This window comes from Equus przewalskii, chromosome 3, assembly GCF_037783145.1.
Source record: "Equus przewalskii isolate Varuska chromosome 3, EquPr2, whole genome shotgun sequence".
NCBI classification, from domain to species: Eukaryota; Metazoa; Chordata; class Mammalia; order Perissodactyla; family Equidae; genus Equus; species Equus przewalskii.
Window position 1 is genome coordinate 1419219 of NC_091833.1, and position 27722 is coordinate 1446940.

At 43.0% G+C, this 27722-nt stretch overlaps 2 protein-coding genes across 13 annotated transcripts in view; one reads left to right on the forward strand and one right to left on the reverse strand.

The window, feature by feature from the left end:
- Positions 1–15860, reverse strand: part of ABCC11 (ATP binding cassette subfamily C member 11) — a 72722-nt gene extending 56862 nt beyond the window's left edge. For 4 of the 9 annotated variants that reach the window (XM_070613627.1, XM_070613626.1, XM_070613622.1 and 1 more), the window contains exons 1-4: positions 15761–15860; positions 5934–6076; positions 4498–4634; positions 2600–2758 (exon numbers count right to left, since the gene is read on the reverse strand). In XM_070613627.1, coding sequence (XP_070469728.1) covers positions 2600–2758; positions 4498–4634; positions 5934–6032 — 395 coding nt within the window. In that variant the 5' untranslated portion in view covers positions 6033–6076; positions 15761–15860. Of the gene's footprint in view, positions 1–2599; positions 2759–4497; positions 4635–5933; positions 6077–7557; positions 7836–12830; positions 13048–15760 lie in introns of those variants that run through there. The other 5 variants (XM_070613621.1, XM_070613620.1, XM_070613623.1 and 2 more) reach the window with 5 other exon arrangements.
- LONP2 (lon peptidase 2, peroxisomal) overlaps positions 12963–27722 on the forward strand; it is a 133503-nt gene continuing 118743 nt past the window's right edge. For 3 of the 4 annotated variants that reach the window (XM_070613632.1, XM_070613633.1, XM_070613634.1), the window contains exons 1-2: positions 12993–13422; positions 19669–19903. In XM_070613632.1, the coding sequence (XP_070469733.1) occupies positions 13190–13422; positions 19669–19903 (468 nt within the window). In that variant the 5' untranslated portion in view covers positions 12993–13189. Of the gene's footprint in view, positions 13423–19668; positions 19904–27722 lie in introns of all 4 variants that reach the window. The other variant, XM_070613631.1, reaches the window with a different exon arrangement.

The window sequence follows — 27722 nt, forward strand, 5'->3', positions numbered from 1 at the left end:
CTAGGATGATTGTGTTACACCAGCAAGACAGGAACACCAAAAACACTTCTTTTGGAAAAAAATTTGATATATGATATTTCAGAAAAGTATCAAAGAAGTCATGAAAAAATTAAAATTTTTCTGGCTTTCTTATACTTTTTTATTAGAATTATATTTGAGGCAGGAGCAGGTGACAGCGACAATAGTCTCTGTGGTGCTTGGGGCTTCCAGAGTCTAATGCGGCCTTTGGATGCTGTCCACATATCCACAGCCCAGTCTCCCAGCAGCAGGCCCCATGTTGGCATCTGCTCTTTGACTTCCTGGCTCCTGCTGCCACACATCTGGTCCCACTGTCTGGAAAGCAGTTACCACTGCCCTTGATGAGAACACTAAGGACAATGCCAAGGGACTCCAGGTGCTCCCTGAAGCTTCTACTCCTTACAGAGCAAGAGTATGGTGGACAGAATGGCCTCCCTTGTTGGGTCACCCTTTGTCCCCAGGGCCCAACAGCAGCACAGCCTATGCATGTTCTTAAACAGCTCTATCAGCTTCTGGGTCCCATCCTCTGCCCAGAATCTCACCAAGTCTCTAACGGCAAGCAGTTGTAGCCCTTTCTACCCTTTACTCCTCCAGACATGGACACTTGTGCCCAGTCTAAAACCAGAAGGGAACAATCAACAAGAGAATCTTTCTGTCGTATTTTCTGTCACCTGCAATCAAAACTCCAGGCTTCTTCTTCCTTCCTGGGTTACAAAACAGCTGGCCCATCCAGCGCCTATCAGTATGGCCCAGATAACTGGGGGTCTCGGCCCCAGCTCAGCAAAGCACAAATGTCCCCATGATACCTGTACGTGTCAGAGGCCAAACCGTGGGGCCACCTCTCCTCTTTCCAGTCCTACTGCCACACATGACACAATCCACAGAGACAACAAGCTCCAGACTTGGCTCTCCTTTGACTAAACAAATCCAAGTTTCCATACCTGCCCACAGCTGTCCTATCAATTTCTGGCCATGATTACCAGACTCAGATTGAAAAGACTTGGTTTCAAATTTTACCTCCTCCACTCATTAGCTACGTGACTCAGGAAACAACATTTCACTTCTCCTGTCCTTGGTTTCTTCATTTGTAAAATGAGGAAATAATATCTGCCCTGTTGATTTCATAACCCTATTGTGATGGTCATAGGAGATAATGGATGGGGAAATGCTCTGTAAGTGTAGAATAAGAAAAAATGTGAGGAATTATGAGGGAAATGATGATGAAGATAACGGTGGGCATGACGGTGATGCTGCTGCTGTGGTGACAGTGGGGGTGACAGTGATGGTTGGCAGTTTGTCAGCAAATCCTTACAGAAGCCAAAGCAGCCGTTCTGAAGGATTAGGGACAATGCATCCCAGAATTCTGCCTGTTAAATGGTGAACATACAGAAAGAAACCCCTTTAAAGGTGTGAATGCATGGATAATTATTTTTTCAAATAAACATCTGAAAATGGAGTGACTGCAGAGGTGTTGGTAGACAGACATGGTGAGTTATAGAATGGAAAAGGGAGCATGGGTGACCCGGGAGAGTGGAAGTAGGTCAGGAGAGCTTGTTCTCATAATGGTTAGGAAGAGCCAACCCAACTAACAGTTAACTGGTTGCCTATCATGCATTGGGCATTTTTCCAAGTGCTTTAAACTATATGTATCACCTTTGCGATTCTCGCAACAATCGTATGAAGGACCATGAGATAAATTTTATGATCCCCTATTTTATACATAAGGACACAAGGCCCTGAAAGGGTAAGTAACTTTTCTGACATCGTAGCTGGTAAGAGGTGAGCTCTGACCAACATTTGGCATTATCCAAGAGGTGTTCCCTGGAAACTTTATTTTACTGAACAAATCTGAGAAGCAATGGGTCAAAGGTTAAACAGTTTCTGTTTTCTCAGTGCCTTCAACACACTACTTTAGTGTGTAAATCTTTGCGACTGGCTCTCGTTCGCGCCACTTCACAGACTCCCCGACCACTGAGCGCTCTTCTCAGGGAGGCGCTCACGAGTCACCACTTCCTGGAAAACATTTGGGAAAGGCCACTCCACACCTGGTGCCTATGGATTAGCCAGAGGTAGGAACATTTCAAGTCACTTACCATTGTTTTCCCCATTTGATTCTCATATTGCCTTGTGGGGTAGGTGTCACAAGAAATGTAACCAAACAACTAGTTAGTGGTGGCTCAAAGATTAAGTGACTGGACCACTAACCCAAAATTTAATGATCAGTGACACAGATAAATACCTGATCCAGAAGAAAAAGCAAAAGGGACTAGAAGCAGTAATTTCTAACTTTCTTGGAGGAGGTCCTGGGCCCTAATGCAAATCTGATAAAAGAGGTGAATTCTTGCTCTAGAAAAAGATCTCCAGCCCATATGTATGAAATATGTAAACCATTTCAGGAGATTCATGAACCCCAGGTTAAGAAGCTTCAGACTAGAGTGAGGTGTCTTGCTACAAAGGAAGAAACGATATTCTCTAGTTGTTAGAGGACAGACCCCACCTGCTAGTGTTAAGCATCTCGGGTCACCATCCCCCTGAGACATGGTCTCTAACCAATCCCGTGGCTTGCTCAATGTGACTTTACCTTTTGGCATTTTTGGCTGAGGCATCATGTACTGACAGCTGGGGGATGGTGTTCTCATCTAAGCGTTTCTGTAAACCTCGGATCATGAGTGGGGTCAACCATGACAACAAGAGGTAGGAGAACAGGCCAGCATCATCCATGGGCTGCGGGGCAGGAAACCTAGGAGAGAAGTCCCAGGCAGCGTGGTCACCCCTGTGACACAGGCTCTCGAGACGAAAAATAAGTCAAGCACAAGATTTTGAAGGGATGAATTATAACAATGTAAGAGCCACAGTGCAGTCGTCAGGGTGTACAGAGAAGTATTTTTTTTCATGACTCTATTATTTGTGATAGTTAAAAACCAGAAACAACAAAAACACTCATCAATAGGAGAATGCTTTGCAAAGAAAGAAAAAAACCACAGTAAATCCATATTGTGGAAAACAAAGCAGAAGTGTCTAAAATTCGAGCTGATCTATTTGCAGAACGTGGAAAAAGCTCTAACAAGATTAAGCAAGGAAAAAATCATTTGCAGATTAAGAAATTCAGTGTATTTTTATTTACATGAAAAGGAAGAAATAAGGGAAGGCAGACAAAATGATATATATGCAATATATATCAAATTGTTATATCAAGTTATGTAACAATTTATATCAAATTGTTAACAGTGGTTGACTTTGAAGAAGGAATTAGAATTGGCAAAGGAACAGGAAAAGACATTCTCATTGGTTTAATTTTTCTATGTTTTGCTTATGTAACTTTCACCAAAAAATAAAAATGAAATAAAAAGTAAATAAGAATGATCAGGTCATATCTCTGGGAATGATTCACAAATGCAGAAATAATGATTGCATTCGTGTTGGAACTGTGCACTCCGGGCAGGGCTGGCCACGCCTCTGCCAGGTGTGTTGGAGAGAGAAGAGACTGAAGGGAGGGTGGGACACTGCGGCAGGTACGTGGGGCCATCTGCACTCACAGAGGAGGGGGCGAGAGTCTATGAGCTGGTGCCAGGATTCCAAAGGCCCAGCAGAGACATGCATTTCCGAGATGAGGTTGCCCAGGTGAACTAAGGTACCAAGGTACTCTGATCCTGGTGGAGATGAGATCAATTCAGTGGGAACCATCTAGCTAGTATTGCTAAGAGCTCAGACATAAAAACAGGACAACAACTACAGTTTGTTGATAGACCACAGGGCATTTAGCCATCAGGGCTTCCCACTTCTCCTAGAAGGAAGACCATCATCCTTAATGCGGCCCATGGGGGCGTGCATGATCCCCCAGCATCTGCCTCCCTCTGCGGTTCAACTCGTGCCAGACCCATCACTGCACGTGACTATCCAGTGACACTGGCCTCCTTCTTAGTTCCTGGACACATCACGCTGTGTTCCTTCCATCCCAAGGCCAGGCATTTGCACATGCTCTTCCCTCTGCCCAGATCATTCTTCCCATTCTCTTTCCTAGTAAAATCTTGTTCGTCCTCTGGGTCTGAGCTAAAGCACAAGCTGTCACTGTTCCACTGTCCCTCTGCACCCCCATGGTTCTCCACAGCACCATCCTCAAACAGCTTGCAGTCACATGTGTATTTATGAGTTTACTTGACTGTTGTCTTTCTCCCCCATGTGAGGTCCACGGTGGACAAGGATCTCGTCTGTCTTGCTCACTGCTATTCCCCCACGCTCTAGCATAGTGCCTGGCACATGTAAGGGCTCAGTGAATCCTTGTTGAATGAATGAATGAATGAACGAAGGGCTGGCTGTGCCTCCCTGGTGTGCCTCAGGCTGCTCTGCAGGTGTTGGGCTGTGGTGGGCGACATGAGTGTGTCGGCATGGTTATGTAACTTTAGGAGGGGTCTGGGTGTGAAGGTCTGAGGGTCACTGCCCTGGGGGGTAGAGCCCCTCGTCCTCCCCCTCAAGACTCACTTTGGTTTGGGACGGAAGGGAATCATGTTTCTCCAGGCAGCAGAGTACTTCCCCCAAGGGAGGCCCTCCGCCTTCTCCGGTGCTGCAGGATTCCCTGCCTGTTGGGTCCAGGGGCCACCTTCCAGAGTGTAAGGTTTCTTGGGAAAGAAAAAGCAAGAACACATCAGTTTCAGACCTCATAAATGCTGCCTGAGGGAGTGTTGGGCTGGCCACCCAAGGCAGACAGATCTTTCCACATCCAGCTTCCTAAAGCCAGAGTCAGACAGAGACAGGCAAACACTGTATGATCTCACTTGCATGTGGAATCTGAAAAAAGAGAGTTCATACATAAGAGAACAGAGACTGGTTGCCAGAGGAGAGGGGGTGGCGGCTTGGTGAAATGGGTGAAGTGGATCAAATGTACCAAACTTCCAATTATAAAATGTCATGGGATGTAATGTACAGAATGGTGACTATAGCTAATAATACTGTATTGTATATTTGAGAGTTGCTAAGAGAGTAGATCTTAAAATTTCTCACCACAAGAAAAAAAATTTGTAACTATGTGAGGTGATGGATGCTAACTAGACTTATTCTGGGGATCCTTTCATAATATATACAAATACTGAATTATTATTTTGTACACTTGAAACTAATATAATGTTATATGTCAATTACATCTCAATAAAAATAAGTAAATAAAAGAAAAGCTGCAGGGCAGGGAGTGAGCACTGAGCCAAGAGTCAGGACAACTGGGTCTCAGCCCTGGTCCTGCCCCTCATTTGCCGGGTGACAGTGGGCAGGTCACTCTACCTCCCTGGGTTTTTACCTATTAATAAACACTGTAGACAAGAATAAAGGGTGCTATAGTTAGTCACCCACAGAATGTGAGACCCAGTCACCCTCTGAGGTAAACCTACCACAAAGAAGTCAAGAAGCAAAAAAATTAAATCCCAAAACATTCCATGTTATGCTTTTGATAAGATGGGAAAAAACTAAAACAAAAAGATATATCACTTCTAGGACTTCACGTAGAATAAATACTATCTTAAAAGCATAGCAAGGGATCACTGGGAAAAGATTTGAGATGATGGTTACTTCAGGGGGTGAGGGTTAGAGAACGAGATGGAGGAAGACCAATGGCTGGATGTGATTGTTAAGGTCCGAGCTCGTGAATTGATGGGTTTACAGTTGCTGATTATATTATTAAAAGTAAATACATAGAAAAATAGTTAATAGACGAGACAGAGAGAGAGGGATAGAAAGATAGAGGCACGAACCATGAAGGTGTATCATGACAAAGGATTATGATCCATCTAATTGTAGAAACCTGAGGACCATTAAAAAAATCAAGGTGAAATAATTATAGGACAAAACCATTGATCTAATTTACGACCATTGTGAAGACCCTGTCAACTCAGTTTCCTAGTGTTGTGATGAAAAGGAGATCTACTTACGTAGCTAAGTCCTGAAGCCATGTCATCACCTACATCCAAGCCGAGATTTATGAGGCCACCGGAAGAGCTGGGGACCCAGTATATCCTCCTCCTGGTCATTTTCAGTTGTCCTGCCAATTCTTTGTTTCCAAGAATCAGAGAATCTGAAAAGGCAGCAGGTAGGAGCAGCTTAGATCCAGCCCTGAGCAGCCAGGAGAGGGGGATATCACCCTGCAGGAAGCGTGCCAGGGCCGTGCAGAGGGTTGGGCCATTGTCACAGGCCTGCTTTTCCCTCCGGCTGGAATGGGCTTGGCTCCCTCTTTTTAAACACCTGCTCCAGCCTCAGCCCAATATCACTGAGGGAGACCTTCTCTAACCACCCACTCCCAGCCCCAAAACCTTGGGTCAGGTCAATCTCCTTTGATATCTCCAAGGCCTGCTCATAAACCACGCTTCTTCCCTTATCCCAGTTTGTAATTGCGTGTTTCTGTGAATCATTATTTGTTTAGAGTTCAGTTCCTGCACTAAACAAAGATCCTCATGAGGACAGGGCCATGTCTGCTTTGCTTACTACTGAATCCTTGGGGCCTGGGACAGTGCTGGGAAGACAGCAGGTGCTCAGTAAATAAACGATGGATGGATGGATAAATGAGTGAAAGAAATGCGATTTTGCCATTCTCCGGCTCTTGGTTTTCACACATTCAGGGGAGGAGACCTGGGCACACTTTAGGAACCTTAAATAACCAAGGCATTTTAAAAAATGTTAATATACTTTTCATTTTCGCCTTTCTGAGTACGTGACTCACTCCCAGAATGTCCATGTGCCTTGGGAAGGTTGGGGTGGGGGGGAGGGATGGTCATTAGGAATATTTTGAAAAAGAAAGAAAGTATACGTCAGGGCCAGTGTCATGGGGTATGACCAACACCACACAGGGGCCCATACCCAGAAGGGCCCCAGGCTTCCTTGAATGCTCTGCTGTCAACATCTTGAAATTCTTAATAATTTTGAACAAGGAGCCCCACAAACGAGTCCTGCGGTTTAGATACAGCTTTTGACATTCAAATATAGGATTGTACTTCAAGTAAAAAGATTTGCAGGCTAGCCTATTGTCTTGGGAGAAGATTCTCTAAATTCCTTTATCCCACTCCCTCCATTCATCTTTCTTTTTGCAAATCACAACAAAATCTGGTAGACCCAGGTTCTGGAGTTCTCCTACACAGCGTACGAGATAGACCCCCAGCCATGGCACCAGGCCATGAGGTATACTTGCCATGCAATGGCAGAAATGGACCTTTCAGCAATGATGGAAAAGAAAAAAAGAGAGAGAAGGAGGTGTATTAGATAAAAGAGGATGTCGCATACTTCTTGTTTAAGACTCTGGGAAAAGGCCAGTTTTCTGGCTGCCACAATCCAGCCTAGGACACAGACACATTAAAGTAAAATCGGCATGAGTCAATAGAAGGAGACCTGGCAGTAGGAACACGGTGTACTGCTGTCCAGTTTATTCACTACACAAACGTTCCCAGGGTAGGGAATGGAACACGGGGGAGGGAGCTAGAGACAGCGAGTTCTAGATTGCAAGTCATGCACCCTGGCAAGGAGCCGTATCAGCCGTGCTGATAGATGTTTGTATCTGGAACTAACCTAGGGCTGCAATGGCTGAATGAATGCAGTTCTGACATGAACGCTGCTTGACATTTTACTTTATGTTAACAAGTAAGAGGAAAATGAAACATCAAAGATGAGTGATGGTTGAATCTTCACTCATTTGCCAATGACCCTGAGTAACTTTGCTGAACTTTTTTCAAGTACTGAAAGAAAGTTTCCTCCTTTCTTGGTCTTCTTCACAATGTCATGGCTACAGGGAGCACACGCTTGATTTAATCTGCAACAGTAACATTTCTTGCATTTATTTCTCAAGCCTAGATAATCAACAAAATAATAAAACAAGTAAGACATTATTGATAGTATTTCCACCAGTCAGATACAATAGATATAAATAACCTAAAAAAAAATCAATAGCAAAATGTAGTAAAATAATTAGGAGGTGATAAATTTTGAGTTTGACTTTTGTCTTTGATAAAATGTATTTAGTCATAAGTTTATATAATTTAGACTTAATAATGTTTGTCTTTAACAACTAGGCTCTCAAAATTCCAGAAAATTTGACAGTTGGTTCTCATGAATAAGTATGAACAGGCTCTACTCTTGCATCCCTCTGGAAAAAGTGGCCGCTTTTTCTAAATCCTCCTCCCATCAGGGACATCTTTTTCCAGTTCACTCCAAGTGCTCCTCGGGCTAGTGCTGCTGCCCCTGGGGGTAGCTTTCCCGGTTCCCCTGTGGTGCAGATGGGAACAAGAAGTAGCCAAAATTCTAGGGGAGGGCCTTGCCAGAGGGGGCCTTGGGACTACCTGGGCTGCAAATCAGTGAGAAGCAGGGGAGGGTCTTAGAGGAGAGTATGGTGCCAGCAGAGGCCCAGCAACCCTGGGAATACCACCAGGCAATGAGCAAGGCACAAAGCATCTCTTGAAGGCCTACACCAGATCCTCCAATGACAGCAGAGCCGGCAGTGACCAGGTAGATAAATGACATCACTTGGGAAGCAGAGGAGTAGAGGACACTGTTCCCAGGACCCTGACTCTTCCTCAGCCAGGCGACAACTCTGAGACTGAGCATTACTTAAAGGAACTATTTAAATGACTGGATTAAACAAGGTCTTAAAATCGTAAGCCTAAACATTTATTTTCTCCTCAGTTACCAGCAAGCAGGGGCTCATGGGGAAGACCAGATTCTTAGAGGTCAAATAAGGAAATGAGATTTTCCTCTCATCTTTCAGCTATAGTATCATGTGCCAATCTGGTTTTTCTATACAGACCTGCAAACAGATGCAACGAGGGTTTCAAAGGTGTGACTCTTTTCTATACGGAATTTGTCCAGGAAACCGGTGACAGGGAAAAGTAAACCAAATGAAAATTAAGGAAATGCAAATGTGTATAAGGGGGTATGTTTGCAGAACACGAATTGCTCATCTCAACATAGCTGGAGGTCACATTAGCTTGGGCCACTTTCCTGTTCTACGAGGCCCACCTCCACCTCCTTGACTGGCCCGGGAATTCCCTCCAGAACTTCCTTTGGCAGTCCTTGAAAAGTTCCCTGGCCTCCCAGCTCCCCCTCAGGAAGAAGCTGGAGCTGAAGTTTATTCACACAAATTAGTGGCAGGACCATCAGTGCAGTCAGGGGCAGACAGGACATGGCTGGGAATAAAACAGAGAAAACAGATGCTTCCTGCCCTGTGTTCTCCCCATCCAGGGGCAAAAGTCATGATTATAAACCTGGTTTAGACATGGGCTACCTGCATATGAAGAAACAGCCTGTGAACAGGAGGGGACCGCTGGAGCAAGGTAACCCGTGGCAAGGGCTTTCTGGAACAGCTGTTTATCTCCTCATTTTTCCTATCACTTACCCAGTAGGGTCTAGGGTTGAAGGCCAGAAGGTGCACCAGAGGGTAAGGAAGGTGCCCAGTACAAGGGGACAGAAGCCCCGAAAACGTTTAGAGGATTCGACTTTCCTCCCCATACCTCTCCCTTCCAGGCCATTCGTTCCCTGTGCTAGTTAACTTTGCTTGCTCTTGGGTTTATTTCCTTCTGCTCGTTCCAATAGCTTCTGGAGGCCAGCACCGGCCATCTTGTTGACTGCTGAATCCCTGCCTCCCAGTGCTTGGTCTTCTCTTCTCTTCCAGAAACTGGAGAGCTCCTCCCCACCTTGATCTTTGCACTAGTCCTGATATCTTGCCAAGAACCTCCTCCCAGCTCCCTGCAGAGCCGGTCCCTTCTTGTTCTTCGGTCCCAGTTCAAACTCCACCTCTGTGGAGGAACCTTCTCAGACCCCCTAGCTAATGTTGTACTCCTCTCCCCATCACCTTCTCCATATTTTCCTATTATATTTTCTTTACATATCACTTTCTGAAACTGCCACTTAGTTATTTGTTGGCTTATTTATTTTCTGCTACGTCACTGGAATGTAAGCTCTTTAAAACCAGGGACCTTGTCTGTCTTATTCACCGGTGTATCCATGAATCTAGAATAGTGCCCAGCACATAGTAGATACTTAATAAATTTTTGATGTATAAATGAGGGAAGTAGATGCAGAGCCTGTCAAAGAAGGAGCCAGGAGGGCCAAATGATCGCTGAAGATTCCACACTGAGACTCCTGACGCTTTTCCAAGTGGGCTGACATATCCCACCACAGAGATATACCAAGAGGATCGAAAGGACGTGTTCATCAAGCAAGCAACTTAACTGTGGGCCCATTCCCATACCACATCTTCCATAGGGCACTGTGAATTTATATTTTCAAAAAACAAATCCAGCCCTTCTTATGTGAGTAGAATACTTATGTTGTCTGTTGTTGTTAGGTGTCTGTGTGTGTATGTTAAAAGCATTAAACATAAGTGTTTAAAAAATATACTGGAAAGTTTATAAGACGGTTTTTGAAGTTCCTTGTTAAAATAGCCTCAGAAAATGGAGCCCATCCCTCCTTGGCCTTGGAGAGGTCCTGATGCAAAGGTAAGCTCCTCTGGAGCTGTGCCTTGCATATTTTATCTCTGGATCACCCCCAGAGTCTACCACAGGGTAGTGTACACAGTATACACCCAGAGAAGTGATCAGAGCTTGCTGATTGTATCCGGGATATTCAGCTATCAGCTGAACTTCTCTCTAGGCCCCAGAGGCTCTGGTCCCAACCTAGGAGATATCCTTGACAACTGTTTTTCCTTCACTCGATATGTCCAATCCAGCAGCCTATTCTGTTGAAGCTACATTCAAACATAGCTTGACTCCTCTGCTTCTAGTCTAAATTATCATCACCTCTTGCCTGGGCATCCTCACCACCTCCTAACTGGCTGCCCTGCTTCTGACCTTAAACCCTCACATTCCATTCTCTACCAGTTGCTGAAATGATCTTCTGAAAACATAAGCCAGAAAACTTATTCCACAACTTGAAATCACCAATGGCTTGCATCAGGCCCAGAATAAGACCCCAGCTCCTTACCAGGGCCTCGTACCCTCTCTAACCTGACCCTGCCTACTTCTCTTCCTCCTCAGTGCCACTGGGCCCAAGCTCAGCAAATTCCAGGAACAGGTTCCTCAAACATCCTAAATTCATTCAAGCCACAAAGTCTTTGCAATTGTTGCTTCTTCTGCCTGGAATACTGTCCCCTCCGCCCCACCCCTGATCTTTGCATTGCTGCCTCCTCATAGTGCAGGGCTCAGTTCAGTGGTCATCTCTTCAGCAAGGCCACCTCTGACCATCTAAAGAACTGATCACTATCCAAAATTATTTTCCTTCCTCATTGTTTGTTTTGTGCACTAGAATGTCAGCTCCATGAAAGCAGGAACCTTGTCTGTCTTGTTCACTGACGCATCCCCAGCACCTAAAGTAAGATTCAGTACCTAGTAGGTATTCAAAAAGTATTTGTCTAGTGAATAAATGAAAGAAGGTGCAGTCATGTCAGAGAAAGAGCTTTGGGCGAACGTTTCCAAGTCCCTGTCCCTCCACTGCAGCAGCTAGGACACCCGCCTTCTCCATTCCCTTATCTGCTGCACACACACAAACACGGCTCCATCTGTCCTGTATCAGACTCAGCCATCTCCGAGACTGTCCCCTGGCCCGGAGACGGCGAGGGTAGGATGCTGCCTTGTGTAATGCTCTCTACCCCTCCACAGCTAGCCCAAGACCTTGCACCTAGCAGTCCTTCAATGCATGCTTGTTGACTTGAATGGATTTTCAGTTCCCTCCTGGATTCTGAGAGCGTTGCTGGACTTCACATTTGGGAAAAATTTTCCCTCTGCCAGCTACAGCCAAACCCAAGTCAAATTCCAATGTGACAGGACCCCCAATGGCCAAATGCGAAACTTCAGGCAGCAAAATACATGATATTATTGGGTTACAATCCACAAAAAAAAAATGTCCATGAATCCATACTAACATAAAAAAATTGAATAAGTAAATAAATGAGAGAGATGGGACAGCTTCTTCTTACAGAATTCCAAATTAATTAATGTAGAATTAGCTCCCCACAAAATACTTATTACTTATATAGACGGAAGTAGTAATTTACAGTGGAGAAATCTGGCACCTACCACCTTCACCAAGTACTCAAGGTCAAAATGGCCATCACTAAGTCATTCAGCTATCACGTGTCACTAAGAAGGCCACACCATCTCTGCGGTCTTCCTGCCAAAAATGTATAGGTTAAGCTTGAGAAAACATCACATGAACCCAAACTGAGAGACGTTCTACAAAATAATGGACCAGTATTCCTTGAAATACCAAGGTTAGAAAAGAACAAAACAATTATTGAGGGGCCAGCCCTGTGGCCCAGTGGTTAAGTTTGTGCGCTCCGCTTCGGGGGCCCAGGGTTTCACCGGTTCGGATACCGGGCGAGATCATGGCACCGCTCATCAGGCCATGCTGAGGTGGTGTCCCACATGCCACAACCAGAAGGACCCACAACTGAAAATGTACAACTGTGTACTGGGGGGCTTTGGGGAGAAAAAAAAGAAGATTGGCAACAGTTGTTAGCTCAGGTGCTAATCTTTAAACAAACAAAAACTATTACTGAGAAGACAGCACAACTATATGTAAAGTGGGATCCCGGACCAGAAAAAACGACATTAATGAGAAAACTGGCATCTAGGTGTGCTCTATAGACTAGACAACAGTGTTAATTTCCTGGTTGTTACAATTATAAGTGATTATGTAAGACGATGGGCAGCTGAGAAGGCTATTATACTTTTGCAACATTTTTGAAAATCTAACATCGATTCGAATGAAAAGTTAAAAGCATTTCAGGTGGATATAATTCAAATATGATCATCCTTGTGAACACAAAGTAGGGGACTGCTCTGTGAGTGAACCTCAGGAGAAAGCAGAGGAGCAGGCCTGGAGAAGGGAAGGTCCCAGCGGGCAGCAGGGCGCCTCTTTTCGCATATGTACGACAGCGTCTTCCCAGGCAGCTCCGGGAGGGGCGGCGCGAAGCGGCGGCGCGTGAGCCCGGGGTCGGCCCGTAGCGCGGGGCCGGAAGCGGCGGCGCGTGAGCCCGGAAGCGGCGGCCCGTAGCGCGGGGCCGGAAGCGGCGGCGCGTGAGGCCGGGGTCGACCCGTAGCGCGGGGCCGGAAGCGGCGGGCCGTGAGCCCGGAAGCGGCGGCGCGCCGGCAGCTGGGATCTTGGTTGCGGCCGCCGCAGCGGTGTGGCCCCGGCTCCCGCGGCTGCCGCCATGTCGTCGGTGAGCCCCATCCAGATCCCCAGCCGCCTCCCGCTGCTGCTCACTCACGAGGGCGTGCTGCTGCCCGGCTCCACCATGCGCACCAGCGTGGACTCGGCCCGCAACCTGCAGCTGGTGCGGAGCCGCCTGCTCCAGGGCACGTCGCTGCAGAGCACCATCCTGGGCGTCATCCCCAACACGCCCGACCCGGCCAGCGACGCGCAGGACCTGCCGCCGCTGCACAGGTGGGCCGCGGCCCCTGCCGGCCGGGCCTGGCTGCCGCGCCTGCCTCTGCGGCCCCGGGGAGCGGGGCGCGGTTTCTCTGAAGTGCCCTCGCCGCCCCGGCCTCCGCACCCCAGGCCGGCGCCCTCCGCACCGGCCCTCCTGCTCGCGTCCCTTGCCCTCCTGCCTGCGCCGCCTTTCCTGCGCTCGCTGAGACCCGAGCTGCCCGCGCGTTCCTCTTCCCCGTTCCGTCGCGTCCCGCCATCGCTGCGTTAACTTCGGGCGCCTTTCTGCGCGCCCCTTGCGCGCCCTTCTCTTCCCCTCGGTCCTGCTGTTTCCTTCTAGAGGGCTTTCCTGCCCACATGTTCCCTTGTCTCCCTCCCTGTCGCTGCTCCTTCTGTCCTATTTAGCGTGTCTTAGGCCCCAAGCTCACACTAGGTTGCACAACACCGTGGCCCTAGTTGTGTGACTTTGGGTGACAGACTTCACCCTTGCCTGTTTTCTTTCTTCATCGTAATTTGGACGCTGACAGCATCCGTCGCTTAGGTGTGTTACAGGATTAAATGAACTAGTGTGTGTAATCGGCTTGGCGCCCGCTCTATCCGTAGTAGTGCTGTCCAGTACTGCAGCCGCGAGCCACATGTGCTAGAGAGCTCTTGAAATGTGGCTCGTCCAGGTCGAGAGACTGGAGTGACCACTTTTGTCCCGGTTTGTCGGAAACTGTCCTGGTTTGGGCAGAGTCCCATGTCCCAGGAAACCTCTCAGTCCCAGACAAACAGGGTGGTCACCCTAAATGTGCTATAGGAGTACAGTACCGATTGGATTTTGGCAGGTTAGTGTGAAGAATGTTTTGTTGATGAATACATTTTGTATAGAGCACATTTTGTACGAAGTATAGAATACATTTTGTATAGAGTAAATGCTGGAATGGAATATTTTGGCTCTTTGGGTTTAAATAAAATATTAGCGTTTCCTCTGTTTCTTTTCACTTTATGCTGCGGCTACTAGAATTAGGTATGTGGCTCACGTATTTCTGTTGGACGATGCTAGTATATAGTCGGCTCTCAACAAATGCTGTTATTATCTCCACACGCACCTCCCAAGCCCCTGCCTCCTGTCCTTAACTCCTGAGAGGTTTTCAGTTTAGAGCCCCTCATTCACCTACAGTTATCCTTTTATAAAGGTAGGGCTTCCTCACTCTGAATGGATTTCGGGAAGATTAGGAATGCCTAATTTTTATCTAAAATTTTGTGATTATGTACATTGTTTTAAGGAGACTCTCTAGCTTTCCTCAAGTTCTCAAATGAAATTGAGACCTCTCCCCTCCCTCCTAAAACAAAATAAAGTAAAAAGACCCCTAACAGTCCATTACTGGTCTGCATAGTAAAAGCCTTGCTTTTCTCAAGCTTGGAAAACATTGAGGCTCCCATCTGATTTGCTTTGCTGATGGCTTGGGTGGAATTGGATGCTTTCCAAGTTTGAGGACACTCTGGCGAATTGTGTTGGATTCTGATTTCCCTTCATATGACCCCTCTCCTTAAGCCTCTGTTTATTTTTCCCATAATTTTTTGCTTTCTGTGCCCAGGCACTTAGTTGCCTCTTGAGGCAAGAGTGCTCATGATAGATTTTTTTGTTTTGTTTCTATTGTGCATATGTATGGTGCTTCCCCAGGGGTACACTGTGAACTTCAAAAATAGATTTAGTTGTATTTTTGAGTAGTCATTTGATGTGTTTTGTTGGTGTTACTCTGGCCAGATTTTGGAGGATTTTTAATTTCTTTTATGTAAATCCCTCCAAAACAACAATAAATACATTCTGCTGCATGGAAATAATCACTAATATTCAGATGATGTGTAATCTGATCCTTGATGTTCATATTGCTGCCTTTCTTTTACTTGAATAGCACTGTTAACATTTAATCATGTAAGGTTGGAAATGTACACTGAAAATTCTTCATAGAATTCCAGCATTGTAAGGACCCTCCAGATCATCTACTTGTCCTAGAAATACTGTTTGCTGCTTGAAAAGTCTATATAGAAAGGTTGTATTGCATTCCTTCGTATTAGGTTCCAATGTCCTTTTTCTCTAATATGACGTTTAAACACTCTTTACCTTAAAAAGTAAAAAGGAAAGCTTTACTAATACAAATACTGAGTTATCCATAATGTTATTCTCTTTCAATTCAGATATCTGTCCTTACCCGGTTGGTTACCTGCTTTCCGGATGGTAGTAGTGCCCTAGAGGGAAGGCCAGGCCTCTGCTCCTGTCTCCTTTAGACCATCCGGGTGAAGATGGCTTCATCTTCAAGGAGCAGCAGAAATGCTTTGCCACACAAAGTAGCAGGGCCAGATGTTGACTTACCTGAACCACCTCGTTTCCCGTTTTGCACAGCACAGTCCTTTTCTGCATGTTAGTGTTCGGGTGTGTTGCCTGACACAGGAACCTTTTTATAGGAGGAGCTTTGGATTGTCCCTGCAGGACGGAACTTGGCTCCCATGCCACCTCAGGACACCCTGCCTAACTGCACTGTATTTCTGGTGGCTCCTGGGTGACCCATTGTTTTCTTAGTGAAATGGGGAACCATTTAGTGCTTCCTGAACACCGTCCTTTCATGCGTTTCAAGATGGTCATCCAGTCTTCCTCCAACCTGTGCTTTGGGGTACATGGCCTCAATTTCTCATAGTTCTGGTTTCTCAGTGCCTCTTCTTGGCTTTTTCTTTATCTCTGAGACCTCAAATTAGTTTCATTGGCATTTGTCTAACAAGAAATGAATGCTTTATATATAGCAGATACACAGTTTCGTAATTTGGATCAACCCCTTGTCCATGCATTACTCCTGTTTGTGCTGTTAGTCTTCCCAGGGCTTCAAAAATGTTACCTGATAGTACTAAGATTTTCAAATTTAATCTTAGCACGTGCCCAATGGGTAACTCTACTTAGATTTTCCTAAATCTGCATTTACTCTTTTTAAGGAAGATCTGTCTATAACTGGCCTTTCTTAGATTCAGAAATGAAGTTTTAAGAAAGGAGTGAAAATCAATCCTGTAGCACCCATGCCTCACCTATTGTGGAACTTGGGGCTGTCCTAACAGTCCTTCCTTCTTTCTCAATCATTATTAATCATAAACTTTGCCAAAAATCATCAAATAGTCAAGAAGATAAGTAGAGTGACACCAAGAAGAAACTCAAAAGACGTTTTGGTGGTTCTTCCCCAGCAATGTCTAGCTTTTGTTTCCAGAGCTTCATTAAGTGTCATTAGGATGTAAACGTTGGATATTAAATAATAGGTGTGCTTTCCAGGATCTCAGCTATTTAGAAGCTATAGTAATAAGTGTTTGTTTTTCTACTTCTTGTAGGTACAAATTCATATTTTCTGTTGTGGTGAGAAAAGAGTGAATTTTGTCATAAAACCTAGTTCAGGTCCCCTATGGCTATTTACTATCCTTGTAACCATGGCTAACTAACCTGTTTACCCTTCTTGAAGGGGGTTACTCATTTATGCTCATTCTGTTACTCATTTATAATAAGGAGATAGAGCTGCCTTGCTCACAGGGGTGAAGGGCAGCGTAGAATGAAATAATACTTAGGAAAGCCTTTTGTAAACTGCAAAGCAATAACCCTATATGTTAGTGGTGTTATTCCCCAAGTTGGTTGTTTTAAATGTAGATTTCACAATTGGAGCCTGGGAGGAGGAGTGGGGGACCCCACATTCTTTCAATATGGGCAGAATGAATTAGCGTCATTACAAAAAGGACTTGGAAGATGGAGGGTTACAAGAAAAGTGGAGAGCTTTAAAGTAAAAATATATAGCAAATGCTTGGCGTTTAGACTAGAGATTACATATTTACATAATATTCTCTCAGAAAACTGCTATTTGCAGTGGTGCTGCTGTAGATTTTCCCATTGTTCTCAAATACTTCTGGAACTCTTAGACCATCTAAGACAGTTTCCAAATTACACAAATGGTACACATTGTAGTCAGACTCTGGATTAAAATAATATTTTACAGCTCCAAAAGTAGATCTCAGTTAGGAGTTTCAAAAATTCTTTGAACTGTAAAATATCACAGTTACTACAGTGTAGATTTTCAGAGCTACTACCAAAAAGGAAAGAACACCACTCATTTGCATGAATAAATTTGGACCTGTTGCAAAATCAAAATGTTTGCTTTTGGTCATGCCTAGTAAGACACATATTAATAGAAGTAGAATGTTTAGAAAGGTGACTAACTTGATATTAAAGCCTGTTATGTATCAACGTTAGAGGGAGAGTATTAGATTGATTGAATATTTTGCTTACTTAAATACCTGTTTTTATATGTAAAACCTAGAGCCCAAAATACAATAGAAATTGTCTAAAATAACGTTAAACATGGTCCTTTTTCACAGAGCTTTTCACCCAAAATGTGTTTCACCCGGTACTCTTGTTTCTGGCCTTCTATTGTTTCACAAATTGTGGGGTTTTCTTTTAGAAAGGGTACATTCTAGTCAACTAGGAGTGGTTTAAAGTAAGAACTAATTGGCATATTTAAAACCTTTATTTTTCTAATTAGGATTGTCATAGTATTAATCTCTTCTCAGTTTGGAACATCTTCCTTTCAGTTAACAAAAGTATTTTATTTGCTTTGTAAAAAAACCTCATTTTTAGTCTCATCTTTGATCAGTTACGTAGCCCGAGTCATTAAATTTGTCTCCTAACCTGGTGGTTTGGATTTGTCTCATCTCTGTCTCTGGTTTCTCCTTGCTTTCTGGTTTGTAAACTCCTTCGGGCAGGGATCCGGTTTCTTGTCTGTTGGTGTTTCTTGTAGACACAGCTGTGAATTCTTTCTGCATTGTATAAGCTTAGGCAGTGGATTATAGTCTTAGTTGGTCTCTGATCAATTTAGGTATTGCTGACTCTTTCAGGCCATCAGAGTTGGTTTTCAGGAAACGGGAGGTAGAACCTACTACTCTTAATGACTGAAGAAAAGTACCCAAAACACAAATAACTCAAAAGAGTAGATAATTGCCAAGTGGCTTCAAGTTTTTAAAGTATCTGATGGTTTTTCTCCCCACCCAATTATCTTCCTAATTTTTTGGTTTCAGTTGTGGTTTAAATCCATTTTTACCCCCTGTACACGTGATAGAACTAGAAAGGTGGGGAGGAGAGATGGACATAGCTCGGAATAAACTGAGTGGTAGAGGGCAGCCGAAGGCTACACGTAGTCTGCAGAATGAGTAGTTTATAAGCAAGTAATCAAGAATCAACTGCATATAGAAGTAAACAAATTCGCTAAAACGTTCACCTGCTGTATTTGTATGTCACCCAGGACGTTGGAGATGGGCAAGTGCAGTACTGTACTATTACTGTTCCCAGGCTGTTGAGAGCCATAGGCATTTTAATTCTAGTTTCTGCTCTGAAATTACAGCCCTTCCTCTGGCTGAGGGGAGAACATGTTTACTTTGGGATCTGGAAGTGTCCTCTGAATGTCGATCTTTCTGTTTGGTATAACTTTGGCTTAGTTTGGATGAGACTTCCTTAGTGTGAATGAAATTTATATGTGACTTGGTCAGAACTGTATGTTCTGATAAGGAGCCAAGGCTCAAATAAAGCATGACTTGCCCAGCTCCTATCAGCTGAGGTGATTACGGCTTAGAAGAGAGCGAGCTTTAACTTCTGGAGGTGCAGGTCTTTCTCCTCAGTCCATGCCAGTGTGTGGCCTCGAATATTTAGCCCCACACTTAGAACTTCAGTATTCAAGGGCATCTGTGCTAATTCCCGGAATGGACGGCAGTTTGTGATAAGGTGGATGTGTAGAAGTTTTATAGATTGTGTCGAGATCCCCTCTTGATGTTAGTAGCAGAACTGGTAGTGGAACAGAGATGTCTTAGGTTGGGTTACATCATGCTGTTTATATTTAAATGTTTAAAATGCCAATATTTGTTCTGCTGTAAGATTGCCTCATTCCTAGTTGGCAGAATTAATTTAAGCTTTCTAATTGTCGACTACTTTTACGTTTTTATGCTTAAATAATCCAAATGTTTAGGAATTTCTGCCTAATTCTTAAAGGTGGTGCTGATTAGAATGAGATGGCCTGCTTTGCCCCACAGCTGATGGTAGTGACTTGATAGACCATGTACTGGGGGCTAAATTAGAGAAATAATTCATTTACAGTTTAGATGTTCTTTGTTTTTAAATGAATTTCTCAGAAATGGCAACACGTTTTTGAGGCAGGTTTCTTTGCTAGCGTATTGAACGTTTGTAACACTCATGTTTTGTGTGTGTTTCAGGATTGGGACGGCTGCCCTGGCAGTTCAGGTTGTGGGCAGTAACTGGCCTAAGCCCCACTATACTCTGCTGATTACAGGCCTGTGCCGGTTCCAGATTGTACAGGTCTTAAAAGAGAAGCCGTATCCTGTCGCTGAAGTGGAGCAGTTGGACCGGCTTGAAGAATTTCCCAACACCTGTAAGACTAGGGAGGAGCTGGGAGAACTCTCAGAGCAGTTTTACAAATATGCAGTACAAGTGAGTCGCTTTTATTTCTTCCTTAAAACCCCATTTTCTTTGCTTCCTTTGCTGCCCTAAGATATGATGGATTTGTTGATTGGTGAAATTTTAGGGTAGTGTATGTTTAAATGACTTAGTAATATGTTCTAATATATTAATTTCAGTGTGCTTTTCCCTAAGATTGTACCTAAATCATTCTAAGACATTAGCCAACACTTTCTAAAATTTTTCCAAAGAGTGTTTCTACACCTTTCATTATAACTTCTGGTGTCTCCAAACCATATAATTATTAAACTTAAGTAATGTTAAAAGTTAAAATACTGCACAGAAGCTATTTGTCACTAGAATATCTAGGCACCAAATTATGTAAGTTATGTTGGTTCAGAAGTCAAGGTCACACTGTGACTGGCAGTAAGCAAGGAAGGTCAAGCCCATGGTAGACTGATTTCAAGTTTGGTTGAAGCCTTGGTCAACTGGAGTGAGGGGAGGGAAGCACACGTTGGGCATGCGTTAAATATTTGACTGCTTAATTCTGGGTTTGACTTTTTTGTTAACTCTAGATTGAACAGAAAGCGCCTCTCCTTACTGACGGTTTCAAACCTTATTGAAATACGTTATAAAACATAGTCTTCTATTTTCTATTGCTGTAGTCTAGAACTAGATCTGTGAGGATCAGGCAGTGTCTAAAGGTCTTCTTTTTTTTTAATTTAATTTTTATTGAGTTAATGATAGATTACAATCTGGTGAAATTTCAGTTGTACATTATTGTCTGTCAGTCGTGTTGTAGGTGCACCCCTTGACCCTTTGTGCCCACCCCTCAGCCCACCTTTCCCCTGGTAGCCACTAATCTGTTCTCTGTCTACATTTTTAAATTCCTCATATAAGTGGAGTCATACAGAGATCATCCTTCTCTATCTGGCTTATTTCACTTAACATAATTCCCTCAAGGTCCACCCATGCTGTTGCAAATGGGACAATTTTGTTATTTTTTTATGGCTGGGTAGTATTCCATTGTATATATATACCACATCTTCTTTATCCAATCATCTGTTGATGGGCACTTAGGTTGCTTCCATGTCTTGGCTATTATAAATAATGCTGCAATGAACATAGGGGTGCATGGGACTTTTGGAATTGCTGACTTCAAGCTCTTTGGATAGATACCCAGTAGTGGGATGGCTGCATCGTATGGTATTTCTATTTTTAATTTTTTGAGGAATCTCCATACTGTTTTCCATAGTGGCTGCACCAGTTTGCATTCCCACCAGCAGTGTCTGAGGGTTCCTTTTTCTCCACAACCTCTCCAACATTTGTTACTATTTGTTTTAGTTATTTTTGTCATTCTAATGGGTGTAAGGTGATATCTTAGTGTAGTTTTGATTTGCATTTCCCTGATGCACAGTGATGATGAACATCTTTTCATGTGCCTGTTGGCCGTCTGTATATCTTCTTTGGAGAAATGTCTGTTCATGTCTGCTGCCCATTTTTTTATCAGGTTGTTTGATTTTTTTGTTGTTGAGTTGTGTGAGTTCTTTATATATTATGGCTATTAAGCCTTTGTCGGATGTATGACTTGCAAATATTTTTTCTCAGTGGGTTATTTTTTTGTTTCAATCCTGTTTTCCTTTGCCTTGAAGAAGCTCTTTAGTCTGATGAAGTCCCATTTGTTTATTCTTTCTATTGTCTCCCTTGTCTGAGAAGACATGGTGTCCAAAAAGGTCCTTTTAATACTGATGTCAAAGAGTGTACTGCCTACGTTTTCTTCCAGAAGCCTTATGGTTTCAGGTCTCAGCTTTAGGTCTTTGATCCATTTTGAGTTTATTTTGGTGAATGGTGAAAAAGAATGGTCAATTTTCATTCTTTTCCATGTGGCTTTCCAGTTTTCCCAGCACCATTTGTTAAAAGACTTTCTTTTCTCCATTGTATGCCCTTACCTCCTTGTCGAAGATTAGCTGTCCATAGATGTGTGGTTTTATTTCTGGGCTTTCCGTTCTGTTCCATTGATCTGTGCACCTGTTTTTATACCAGTACCATGCTGTTTTGATTACTGTAGCTTTGTAGTATGTTTTGAAGTCAGGGATCGTGATGCCTGCAGCTTTGTTCTTTTTTCTCAGGATTGCTGTAGCAGTTCGGGGTCTTTTGTTGCCCCATATGAATTTTAGGATTCCTTGTTCTATTTCTGTAAAGAATGTCATTGGGATTCTGATTGGGATGGCATTGAATCTGTAGATTGCTTTAGGTAGAATGGACATTTTTACTATGTTTATTCTTCCAATCCATCTACATGGAATGTCTTTCCATCTCTTTATGTTGTCATCTATTTCTTTCAGAAAAGCCTTGTAATTTTCGTTGTATAGGTCTTTCACTTCCTTAGGTAAATTCACCCCAAGGTATTTTATTCTTTTGGTTGCAATTGTGAATGGTATTGTGTTCTTGAGTTCTTTTTCTGTTAGTTCGTCATTAGAGTATAGAAATGCTACTGATGTATGTAAATTGATTTTATACCCTGCAACTTTGCTGTAGTTGTTGATTACTTCTAAAAGTTTTCCAATGAATTCTTTGGGGTTTTCTATATATAAGATCATGTCATCTGCAAACAGTGAGAATTTCACTTCTTCCCCCCATTTGGATTCCTTTTATTCCTTTTTCTTGCCTGATTGCTCTGGCCAGGACCTCCAGTACTATGTTAAATAAGAGTGGTGATAGAGGGCATCCTTGTCTCGTTCCTGTTCTCAGGGGGATGACGCTCAGTTTTTGCCCATTGAGTGTGCTGTTGGCTGTGGGTTTGTCATATATGGCCTTTATTATGTTGAGGTAGTTTCCTTCTATCCCCATTTTGTTCAGAGTTTTTATCATAAATGGCTGTTGGATCTTGTCAAATGCTTTCTCTGCATCTATTGAGATGATCATGTGGTTTTTATTCCTCAGTTTGTTGATGTGGTGTATCACCTTGATTGATTTGCGGATGTTGAACCATCCCTGTGTCCCTGGTATGAATCCCACTTGATCATGATGTATGATCCTTTTGATGAATTGCTGTATTCGTGTTGCCAAAATTTTGTTGAGAATTTTTGCATCTATGTTCATCAGCGATATTGGCCTGTAGTTCTCCTTTTTCGTGCTGTCCTTGTCAGGGTTTGGTATCAGCGTGATGTTGGCCTCATAGAATGTGTTAGGAAGTGTTCCATCCTCCCTAATTTTTTGGAATAGCTTGAAAAGGATAGGTATTAAATCCTCTCTGAAAGTTTGGTAGAATTCCCCAGGAAAGCCATCTGGTCCTGGGGTTTTATTCTTTGGGATGCTTTTGATTGCTATTTCAGTCTCTTTCCTTGTGATTGGTCTGTTCAAAGTGACTGCTTCTTTTTGACTAAGCTTTGGGAGATCATAGGAGTCCAAGAATTTATCCATTTCCTCTAGGTTATCCATTTTGTTGGCATAGAGTTTTTCATAGTATTCTCTTATAATCTGTTGTATTTCTGCGGAGTCTGTTGTTGTTTCTCTTTCATTTCTTGTTTTGTTTATTTGAGCTTTCTCTCTTTTTTTCTTTGTAAGTCTGGCTAGGGGTTCCTCAATTTTATTTATCTTCTCAAAGAACCAGTTCTTTGTTTAATTGATCCTTTCTACTGCCTTTTTTGTTTCAATAGCATTTATTTCTGTTCTGATTTTTATTATTTCTCTCCTTCTGCTGACTTTGGACTTTGTTCTTCTTTCTCTAATTCAGTTAGGTGTAGTTTAAGATTGCTTATTTGGGATTTTTCTTGTTTGTTAAGAGATGTCTGTATTGTGCTGAATTTTCCTCTTAATACAGCTTTTGCTGTATCCCATATGAGTTGGTATGGCATATTATCATTTTCATTTGTCTCCAGGTATTTTTTGATTTCTTTAATTTCTTCAATGATCCATTGCTTGTTCAATAGCATATTGTTTAGTCTCCGCATCTTTGTGCCTTTCTCAGCTTTTTTCTTGTAATTAATTTCTAGCTTTATAGCATTATGATTGGAGAAGATGCTTGTTATTATTTCAATTTTTTTTAATTTGTAGAGGCTTGCCTTGTTTCCCAACATATGGTCTATCCTTGAGAATGTTCCATGTGTGCTTGAGAAGAATGTGTATTCTGCTGTTTTGGCATGAGGTGTTCTATGTATGTCTATGAAGTCCATCTGGTTTAGCTTTTCATTTAGTCCACTGTTTCGTTGTTGATTTTCTGTCTGGATGATCTGTCCATTGATGTGAGTGGGGTGTTGAGGTCCCCTAGTATCATTGTGTTATTTTTGATATCTTCTTTTAGGTTTGTTAATAGTTGTGTTATGAACTTTGGTGCTCCTGTGTTGGGTGCATAGATATTTATAAGCGTTATTTCTTCCTGATGAAGTGTCCCTTTGATCATTATATATTGTCCCTCTATGTCTGTCTTTACCTGCTGTATCTTGAAGTTTGTTTTGTCTGATATGAGTATTGCGACACCTGCTTTCTTTTGTTTTCTCTTAGCTTGGAATATTGTCTTCCACCTCTATCACTCTGAGCCTGCATTTGTCCTGAGAACTGAGGTGTGTTTACTGGAGGCAACAAATTGGTGGATCTTGTTCTTTACTCCATTTTGCCATTCTGTGTCTTTTTATTGGAGAGTTCAATCCGTTTACATTGAGGGTGATTATTGATGCATGTGGACTTAATGCTGTCATTCTGTCGCTCGTTTTCCAGTTTTCCTGTGTGTTCTTTGTTTCTTGTCCTGTGTGTTTTAGACTACCCATCGACTTCTGCAATTTCTTATGCTGGGTTTCGTAGGTTTTTCCTTATTTATGTTTTGTGTCTCTGTTCTGTTTTTTAGTTTAGTGGCTACCCTGAAGTTTGTGTTCAGAAACTCGTGCATAACATAGTCCATTTTCTGGTTGTCTCTTACTACCTTAGCCTAAACTGATTCAGTCCCTTTCCTCCTCCCCTCCTAAATATTTATTTTCATCTCTTATTCCAACTTGTGTTGTGAGTTTGTGGTTAGAGTGATAAGATTGACTTTACTTTGGTGATTTCCTTCCCTTTATCCTAATGCTATAGTTGAATATTTGCTGTCCTATTCTGATTCTATCTGTCTCCCTACTCTCTGTTTTGTGACCCTTTTCTCCCTTTTTTTCTTTTTCAGGTATGAGAGCCTTCTTGAGGATTTCTTGTTGTGGAGGACTTTTGGTTACAAAGTCCCTTAGCTTTTGTTTGTCTGGAAAAGATTTAATTTCTCCCTCATATCTGAAGGATATTTTTGCTGGCTAGAGTACTCTTGGCTGAAGATTTTTATCCTCTACAGTGTTGAATATGTCATTCCAGTGTCTCCTACCTTGTAAGGTTTCTGTAGAGAAATCCGCTGGAAGTCTGATAGGGGTTCCTTTGTAGGTTATTTTCTTCTGTCTTGCTGCCCTGAGTATTCTTTCTTTGTCATTCATTTTTGCCAGTTTTACTCCTATATTCCTTGCAGTAGGTCTTTTTACATTGACACATCTAGGAGATCCGAAAGCTTCCTCCACACACACTTCTCGCTCAATCCCTAGATTTGGGAAGTTCTCTGCTATTATGTTGTTGCACACACTTTCTGCTCCCTTTTCCTTTTCCACGCCCTCAGAAATTCTGATTATTCTTAAGTTGCATTTTTCTCATTGAGTCCACTATTTCTCAGAGGTTTTTTTCAGTTTTTTAATTCTTACTTCTCTTTCTTCCTCTGTCTGGAGCCATTCAGCCTGTCTATCTTCGATTATGCTGATTTGCTCCTCTATGGTATCTACACGGGCATTCAGGGAATCCATATTCTGTTTTATCTGATCCATTGTATTTTCTATCTCTAGTATTTCTGGTTAATTCTTCTTTATAGTTTCTATCTCTTTTGTGAAATAACTCCAGAACTCGTTGATTTGTTTCTCTGTTTCCCTTTACCTCATTGAGTTTTTTGATGTTAGCTCTTCTGAATTCATTGTCACTTAGTTTACCCATTTCCAAGTCTTCAGGACTTAATTGTGTGTTTTTATTGTCTTCCTTCTGATCTGGAGCTTTTATAAATTGCCGGATGGTAGAGGAGCGGTTTTTGCACATGATTCTATTATTCGGTTGCAGTTACAGCCTGTCGCCACTAGAAGGAGGTCGAGAGCCTTGTGTTCTGAGCCTTCCACCTTCAGCCACTATGGTAGCGCACCGTGCGGGTTGGGGGAGGAGGGGCACTTTCTCTCACATGCAGACCTGGAGTCTGATCAGCTCTCACTCTCTGGTCTCCCGGAGCCCTGGCTTGATGGGGTTCCCCCATGCAAAAGCTTTCCCCCGTTAGAGAGTTTCTGCTGCATGGGTGGTGGGAGTTCAGGACGATCCTGCGGTCACCTGGCCCCTCCCCCACTCCTTCCTTCACCGGTGGCAGCCATCCCAGTCTCTAGGGGAGGGAGTGAAGTTCTCTCTTACCCTGTTCCAGCTCCTCTGAGTGCCGCTCCAGCCTCTCCGTCCTCTTTTGTTTGGCTGCTGTGGGTCTCTGATGATTTCTGTGTTATTAGGATTTTTTTTGGTTGGAAAGCAGTTGCTCATTTTGGTTGTAATTTGGAAGGGAGGGAGTCCCGGGTGAGCTAACTCTGCCATGTTGCTGATGTCACTCCTAAAGGTCTTGATTTTAAACACCATTGATCATTAAAAAGTGTGTAGAGTAAGTGTTCACAACGTCTGGTATTTGTCCCCCGTGACATTTGAAGTGACATACTTCTAGAGTGGTGAACAACAGTAGAAAAATAGAAAATTTGGAGCTATAGCTTCTGTGGGACTGAAAGGAGGAACTTAGTCTGAAGAAAGAAACTTCTGTTTCAGAAGTGGAATAGGTGATTATACTATTTAGGAATGCAGAAGGAGATATAGAATTTCTCTTCCTTTTCCTGGGTTATGCTCCCTGGGTCTTGTTCTTCTATTGGACACAGCTTCATAGCTTCTTTCACTCTGCTCTTTACTTCTCCCTACTTTGAATCAACAGAAAAATTTTAAACATGTAAAGATTTTGTCATGACATTAAAGGAATTTTTAGAGAGAAACATCACCATAATTTTACTTCCATTATGCATCTAATTTAATTTTTGCTGGTCTTCTGGACTTGGTCCATATTCAGTCTTAGGTTTTGTCTTCATGTCCATGTCTAATTTTCATAGTGCTTTTATAAATTTCCTTGAGTTGGGACATTATAATTTTATCCTTCCTCTTTTTAGACGTTAGGATTATGTCCAATTGATGCTTTGCTTTCATCCCCTTCTACATTTCCTTCTAGAGCCCTCATCAGTAGACTTCTTCAGTAGCTTCCTAGCTGATCTCCTTCTTGTTTCCTTTCTCTCTGAGCTATCCTGTTCACTAGTGTTTCTAAATAAGTTTTGGGCAGGCCCCTTGCCTAAGTAAAAGACTTTAATGGCTGTAGGATAAAGTTCAAATTTCTCAGTATATCATTCGAGCTCTTCACAACTCTGTTTGCTCCCATTTATACCCATAGTTCTAGCCATGCTGTACGGCAAAGAGCCTCACATCTTGTTATTTCCTGTTGCTATAATTTTGCCTTCTCTTCTCTCTGCTGGGAGCGTTATTCCTTCTCTGAATTTTCACATTCGATTTATGCTTTCTCAACTCTCATAGGCTCTTAGTGGTCCTTTGCCTGTGTCTCCAGGATCCCTTATACGTCCCTTTTAATATAATGCTTATCACCTAGTATTGAAATTTATCTTGTAGGGCTGTTTCCCCTACCAAACTTGAATTCATCCCTGCTTTAGCCATCTTGTTCTGAGCAGCATCTTGTGTCCTACAAATAGTTCATATTAATAAGTGCTTGGAGAATGAGTTTCAACTG